Source organism: Acyrthosiphon pisum, chromosome A1 (assembly GCF_005508785.2).
Source record: "Acyrthosiphon pisum isolate AL4f chromosome A1, pea_aphid_22Mar2018_4r6ur, whole genome shotgun sequence".
Classification (NCBI taxonomy): Eukaryota; Metazoa; Arthropoda; class Insecta; order Hemiptera; family Aphididae; genus Acyrthosiphon; species Acyrthosiphon pisum.
This window is the reverse complement of record NC_042494.1, coordinates 109,472,820-109,481,148: the sequence shown is the minus strand read 5'-3', so window position 1 is coordinate 109,481,148 and position 8,329 is coordinate 109,472,820. Positions and strand designations below refer to the sequence as shown.

The window sequence follows — 8,329 nt, the reverse complement described above, 5'->3', positions numbered from 1 at the left end:
CGATCTCAAGTAGACTTGACGACAAATTCAAATCTGTTTTCAGAATTTTTATCGCTTCACTATATCAATCGGTACGTTGGACAAAAAACACGTCTAAATTCTTAAGTTGGGCGTGTGTTAGACAAAGACAGGAAATCAACGCCACTAATCCCCTTAATGTAGATTAAAAAAATAATATCGGCCCATAGATTGAAATGCATAAAATAACACAGAATAGTTATAAAATAATGTAATAAATATTATTTATTTTGTTTTATACAAAAAAAAATATATATATATATATATAGTTATTTAATAGTACAAAATAAAATACATAATTAGGATTGAAAATTATTACCTTATATTAGATCTTACTAATTAATAAAACTAATAAGACGTAAGTCTATAATAAATTTGATAAAAAAAAAAAAATTGATTACAACTATTTTATCAATAGCTGACCTGGTAATTTTGATGACCTCATAAATGTAAAAAAAAAAGTTTCCAGAACTAAAAACATATAAAATTTGTTTGATTGAAAATTAAGATATGTTAGTCTGTACTATACACATTCTATATTAACCGACGTTACTTAATATTGTAATGATGAAAATAGTTTGAAAAATTAAATAAGAATTGTTAACTTTAATAACCACAAATCATAAAAAAATATTTGTTGTAGTTGAACATTCAAATAACACCGTCATCACTTCCATTTGTTTAAAATGTTTCAGCTGCTAAATAAACTAATATAATTACAAAAATTAAAACCAATTGATATACCTAAATATAAAAATGTAGAAACAATTGTAGCGAAATATATTATTTGCCGTATACTCAGCTTAATATTGCAGCTTACTTCATTTTTTTAAAACTTACTAAGGGCGTTATTATTAGAGTTAACAATCATAAACCATAAATTAGTAACTATAAATAAGATAATTTACTAAATTACATTATACCGCCCTAATTATCGAAGTTATGTACACAAATGAATGACAGTAAATCATTGTTTTACTTTTTTTTTTTTATTATTTACAATTTTATTATATTTTAGTCATAAATTCACGACTTGACAGCATCCTTTTTATTAGAATCATCAGAACTAACAGATTTGTCTTCTTTATCATCTAAAACAAATATTTAAGATATTAATTAACACAATTGAACCAATAATTTTATGGATAAAATGTAAGCATTTAGGGAAGCTCGCCCTAAATAGTAAATACAACACTGCTTATACTTGAAAGTTGTATAAACCAATGCAACATAATTTCATAAAGCTACAGAAGAGAACATAACTATATTAGAAACTCACAGAACCTACCCATCCAACCAATTAAAATTTGATGAACATAATTGTTTACACCACTGTAAGCAACATTATTCTATTAACTTAATTATTATATGCGTAGCAAATAAAACAGAACGTCATCACATAAGGATTATAGAAATTAGCTCACAATGTTTATGTGCATTCAGGCATTATTTAAAGGGAAAAATGTAGCTGTCATTTATGAAGAACACTTAGCAAACCTTCATACAAGATCTTGTTTTGGAACATTAAATAGTAAATATGTAAGAAAATGTAGTTTTGGCTAAAAACTAGTGTGGACATTCTTAAACACAGATTTTTTTTTATGAAGCTTAAATTAAAAACTGACGTATACAATGGACATTTTAAAATTGGCATTTAGCCACTGCAGTTTGATACCACATTTTTGTTTGTGTTGTGAGTAATATAAAAAATAACTACCTTTTAGAATATTAAATTCAGGTTCATCTACTTCCATCCTATTAGAGTCCAAACGTGCTTGTTTTCTAGCAGGCGCAACCGTTTTATAAGATCTAAATCAAAAACATTATTATAGTCACAACAATTACTACATGGAATATTATAATGGTAAAAATAAAACAGTAGCTATACCTGTTATCTTTTCGGCCACCACCCCCTACTCCGGGAGCCATTCCTTCATCTTCACTATCGCTAAACTCATTGTCAGGTGCGATTCGTTTGTCTGTAATGGACTGTGGATTCCTTTCATCTGGGTTAACATTATCTTCATCTTCAGATTCATTACGTACACCATCTTCAGGAATAGCTAATAATAAAAATGAGAATTAAATAGTAAATAGTTCATTCAAAACTCAAGTGTGCGTATTAAAAAATATACTATTTAATTAAAATTGGGAGTATGATAAAACTTACCTTGGACTTGAACTCCTGGGGCATGAGGTAGCATTCTTAAGTTTTCGAAAAGTCGGTTTTTAATTTTTTCTAAATATTCAGTAGCATTTGTATTGGTCATATTTGAAGGACTAATATGAAGTTTGAAATCAGGTCCAAAGTATTCAAAATAGTCATTATACGGCAATTCGTTAGCAATTTCAGCTCCTAAGGCTACAGCTGTTTCATATGTCCAACATCGAGATACATTTCGAATAGTATAACCACCTCCACCAACCATAAGAAAAGGTAAACCATAACGTTTCACAAATTCAACACATTTACCATGACCTATAAATGTTAATTTAGTTTTTAAATTGTAAATTTATAAATGTATTATATATAAAACTTTCATACCTTTAACAGTTAAATTAAAACATCCTAGCCTGTCTCCTGTAAGTGAATCTGCTCCACATTGTAATACAACTGCACTAGGTTGGAACGTCTCCATTACTTTAGTAATTATTGGTACGAATATTGATTCATAACTATCATCATCCATTCCATCTCTTAAGGGAATGTTAACTGCATAGTATTTTCCTTTTCCAGCACCTATGTCCTAAAATAATGAAAACATTTCAACATTGTTATCAAATAATTTATTTACCAGATACCACATAAAATCTGATTCATTAAATATTAAAACAATTGCAACCACCGACAGGTTAATTATTTTATTATTCATTGACTTACTCTGAGATCACCAGTACCAGGGAAATATTCGCCATATTTGTGGAATGAAACTGTCATAACTCTATCAGTAGTGTAAAATGCTTCTTCAACGCCATCACCGTGATGAACATCAATATCGATGTACAATACTCGTTGATGGTATTTAAGCAATTCTAATATACCAAGTACGATGTCATTGACATAACAAAAGCCACTGGCTTCAGATTTTTTAGCGTGATGGAGACCACCTCCCCAATTTATACAAATATCTGCAGATTGCTTATTTAACTTTACAGCTGCTGCTACTGAACCGCCCGCAGATAGCTGACAAAATTCGTATAAACCATCAAAAACTGGACAATCTTCACCTACATTGACTATATAAAAAAAAAATAACCGATTTAGTTTATTTTTTTAATCAATATTTACAGATACATATGAGTAAAAGCGACAGTATACTTACATCTTTGCATTTGTTTATTATAGTCGTTCATATTATCTGGACGAATACTTCGTAAGAAGCGTATATACTCATCACTATGAAATTTGGTCATTTCTTCTGCAGTTGCTTTATGAGGTCTCTAAATTATAAACATTGATTTTATTAGTAAATTACTTAATTGAAAAATATCATTAATACTAAAATATATCAAACTTGACTTACATATATTTCCATTTTTCGGTATAAACCGTAATTTAAAAGCAAATTATGAGTCATCCGAATCCTATGTGGTTTCATTGGATGACCTTGTCCATAATAATAGTTTCCTATGTCACCTGTAAAAATGTATAATTGTAAATTACATTAAAAAGCTTTTTGAAATTGATAGAAAAAGTTTTCCATCAATTAAAAGCAAACATAGGCACAGAAACTTTAATACAAATTTAATTACTTAATACATTATACAGTATAAATACCTCAGTATAAAGCTGTGTGGTATTTATAAATATCTTAGAGAGATACACATTATAATATTAAGTTACATTTTTATATTTCAACAACAAGAAGAATTCATATTTTTTTACATTAGATAATATACCTTGGAATGTTTATAAAAAGTACAATTTGTTGATTTAGGAATTGAATATGGCGCTTGATTTATGTATTGTGTATATACAAGTATTGACTAACATATCATATGGGAACTAAACTAAACAATTATGTACCTAATTTATCATACTGCAATAATTGTTATTTTTTAAGTCTATGTATCATGAATTAAAAGCTGTTGAAATTATTGTACCTATTTATTAAAATTTGAATCACTTAGGTATGGTAATTCTACCAATGAAAACAGTCGTCAGTGGGGCACTTTATACAATTCAGTGGTATAAAACTATAAATTGACTCTAATAAAATTTTCTGCAAAATTTAATCAATATTTAATGGATTTCTCCTCGGATTCCTCAACATCTAGGATAGGTATGTAATATTAACATTAGTCTCCAGGTTAGGTTATAAGGTTAACACAATAAAAATACGGGATAAATCAATTTATTAAATCACAACTGATATTAAGAAATTAAAAATTGATAAAATGTGAAACCAGCATATGGCTAAGAAACAACCTTATGTTATAAATTTTATAGAAAGCCATGATATAATATATTTTGTGTTGTATTTTTCAAAAAATACATACCCTGCCTAGTGATTATATATTCTATTCAGAATAAAAACAGACCTGGTGGTGGACAAAAACACATCCATACCCAATACGACTGCCTCCAAAAATATTCACTTTTACCAAATAATTAACAAATCGGCCACCAGGTGGTCTGGCAGCGCCAAGTTCAGTTGCGATGCATGAATGCGATCTGTTCTTATTCTGAATAGTGACATTATATTATAAGAGTTAAGTAAAAATTACTTACAAATAGTTACATAATATAAAAGATTATATCTACTTATGATTAAAAATAAAAAATCATTAGATAGTTGGGTTTGTATTAGCAAATGAAAAAAAATAAACAGTTCATAGAATTTATAAACATAAAATACATAATAAACATTTTTTTAATACTTAATTTAACGAGATACTCCTATGTGTAATTATTTATTTGGATGCCACACAAAATGTTACCTATACTTTATCTTTTACTTAAAATATTGTCTTTATTTTTTTTTAAATTACAAGCTATACAATTTGTACAATAAGTAATATTTATGTTACAGACAGATAATGGATTTATATACACATTGGGAAATCACACATTTGTGACACCTCTTGATTATAAATGTTATACTTAAATTGAAATTTTTAAATTTTAGATAGGTATGTTGATTATATCTTAGATCTATTATAAAAAAAATCAAAACCAATACACATTTAGGTAGCATTTAAAATTCTTCTCCAATGATTTTATTAAAAAATTAACATAAGGAATTAATATAAACCGCATTTGTCCATTTATAAACATGACAAACCTTACCAAAATGTAAAGTAGTATAAGTAAAAGCACGAGTAAAAGGTACCTTGACTATGATTATATCATTTATCAATCAAGCAAATAAAAATACAATAAAACAAACATATTTATTGAGTCTGAAGATTAATTTATATTGCATAATTATTTACTTTTATCTTTGTTAGTAAAAACTATAAGTAGGAACCAGGGTTTTTTTTAGTGAGCAGTGAGACACATTTTGTGCAGTGAAAATTGTTACTTTGTGCAGTGCAAAAAAAGAATTTCAGGATGATGTATTTTATTGTATATTATAAAACAATAATTGAGTAAACTTCAAAATAAAAATAAAAAATGTTTCTATAACAATTAAAAATTTTTAAGTATATTATTCATTATTATCCTATTTTTTTTAAATACAAATATATATCTTCCACCTTTAAGCACATGCTTGTGGTGTTGGTAGAGAGTTATATTATAACATAATATTATGAGCAATTTAATTATAAATAAGAAACGCGCACAAGACCTGAATAATCAATCTATACAATTTGAATACTAATAAGTTATAACTAATATTAAACCACAACAGTTAAATATAATTCCTTATTATTTATTCAAGTTTTGAAAACAACCAAATCTGAATTTTTTTTCATTTCAATAGGTACGATTCATTTCTGTATAGAACATGTCCACTTTTATGTTATATACTGATATTATGTCGATGTTGTAATTTTTTGGGCCTAGATAATCTATTAATTTTTTACCAAACGCTTTTCTAGAATACTCCATTCTGACATCAAATGCCTATTTTCTCTTTTAATTCTTACCTTTTTCATATCCAATAAGAATTCAAAGTTTTTAATTATATACCTATAAAATAGTTATTTTTTTATATACGGACTCGATTGGTAACACATCTAATAACTTACCTACTTAAAGTTTTCTTTAGTTGAACCAAAAAAAGTATTTTTACTTAAACATATCTTAACATTTTTTCTTTATAAAAGTTGTAGTTATAATTATCATTTTGACTATTATTTGATGTAAAAGTATATTACAAAAATTATAAAGAAATTAGGTACCTATAGTTAATTGATTGTTTTCATTTTTGTAAACAATTATTATTTCAAATTACCTTTTTCAAGTAAATATTTCTTAGTAAGTATTACTACTTATATACTACGTAGATAGTACAATTTATAGTAGTCATATTTTTAATACAATTTAAGACTTTTTAGGACCTAGGGCCCTCTTAGAGTCACCCCTGACAGTTCAACGGATAACAGTCCGTAGGGGTTGGTCTGTGTAAACAAATTTCCTACTATAACCAAAGAGTGGGAATAAGTTTGTGCAGTGAGAAAAAAACATTAAAAAAAACCCTGGTAGGAACCTATTTGCAAACAATTTATAGGGACATAAATGTATAAAGTAATTGCCGAACTATACCAAAATGGTGATTTGAGCTTAAATATTATAAAAAGTTTTTAAATGTATATTTTACCAAATTTGCTTAGTCTAATGCAATATTAATTTGTTATAATTTATAAGTATTATATTAATACATAAACCTAACCTAACCTACAAAGAAAGTTTAGTTCTTAGTAAAATGTAAAGTAGGTATATTATATACCCAATAGTTAAATTTCAGAATTTTTATTTAATATTACATACCTGATTTTTATGTATAATAAGTATGGCTATATTTAATTGTATAATCAACTAAATTATATGTAATTACTTGTAATCTTTATATAGAGTAATTAAGGTCATCAACAATGATTAACTACAGTTTATTTGAGTATTTTATATTTTAGATACTTTTACACTTCAGATTATAGGTACCTAAGATTTTTACAGATATACCTAGGTACCTACAGAATGGAATAAATTAAAAATTTTGACTAAAATAAAATAACAAACATACCTAAGACAAATTCAAAAATGTCTTGAACGCCTTGGTACCTATTTGCATTTATTCTGTGTGTCGTGTGTGCATAGAAATATTTAAGGTAACAATGAAAATTAAAAACAGATAGGTTCCTGACTATAAAAATGTAGTAGGAAGCTTTGGGTAGTACTTTATCATGGTTTGCTTGATTACAATATCAGAGACAGTCCCTAATAGACAAATATGTCATCCAGAAGTACAGGACAGAATTTGAAAAAAAAAAGAAAACCCCATCAGACTGGGCATAATTACTAAGGTTTTTTTATTATTGTGTGCCGGTTGTGCGGAGACAATCGACAGAGCCGGTAAACGCTATTGAACTGCAGCTGACCAGAAATCGAAACAAGGGATGACTAGCCATCGCTGGAACGTCAGAAGCATTGAACTATGACAGTCGAGAGCATAAAACAAATTTAACAACGATTTAAACGATACTCACTGTCGTAATAATAACAGACTCTTTTCTTAAACGGCGTGATTGACATTGTGGCGTCCTAAGTCTGGCCGGTGGTTTAGGTAGTTCTTGAAGTTATCGGTGTGTGCGAGTGTGGCGTACGGCTAACTGAGCCCCCCCAAAAAAAAGCGCGGGCCGATGATGGACTGGTGTTTCGATTTGGGCGACACGTTTTCTCCGTCAACAATACATGCGTGCGACCAACGGCGAACTGGTAACGGCGGTGATCCTCGTTGCGCACGACAAACCGTTGAAGAATATACCGTGGGAAACGAACGAGATCAAAAAACACGGATAAAAAATTAAAAAATCCCAAAGCCGTCGGCGCCGCTAACGATGCACGGGTGGGTTGTGCGAACCAGCGAAGTGATAAAATTAAATTTAAAAAACGGCCGGCGTCGGCATAGACCGGGAAATTTATATTGTTATTTACTATTTACTATTTAGAACATCGCCGTATACGCGAGTCGGAAACGTAAAAAACGCACCGTACATTTTGAGCAGCTAATGTGTTCGGAGCCAATCGCGAATGGCCAGTAAACAAACAAACGCCATTGAGATAAACAGTGCTACCGCCGGGCCGATAATCGGGTCCGGAGCCGTGGCAGCTGCATTATGCCACATTCAGTTGGCAAACGTGGTC

General features: G+C 28.9%; 1 protein-coding gene across 1 annotated transcript; it reads right to left on the bottom strand.

Annotated features, from left to right (window-relative positions):
- Positions 1–225: 225 nt before the first annotated feature.
- On the bottom strand, positions 226–8,234 carry LOC100162023 (histone deacetylase Rpd3). The gene is made up of 9 exons (XM_001946289.5): positions 7,672–8,234; positions 3,543–3,655; positions 3,342–3,459; positions 2,900–3,255; positions 2,564–2,765; positions 2,189–2,497; positions 1,907–2,081; positions 1,736–1,827; positions 226–1,109 (listed from the first exon to the last, which is right to left on the bottom strand). Exons 1-9 carry the CDS (start codon positions 7,715–7,717, stop codon positions 1,045–1,047), a joined length of 1,476 nt encoding a protein of 491 aa, XP_001946324.2. The 5' UTR covers positions 7,718–8,234; the 3' UTR covers positions 226–1,044.
- Between the last annotated feature and the right edge of the window lie 95 nt (positions 8,235–8,329).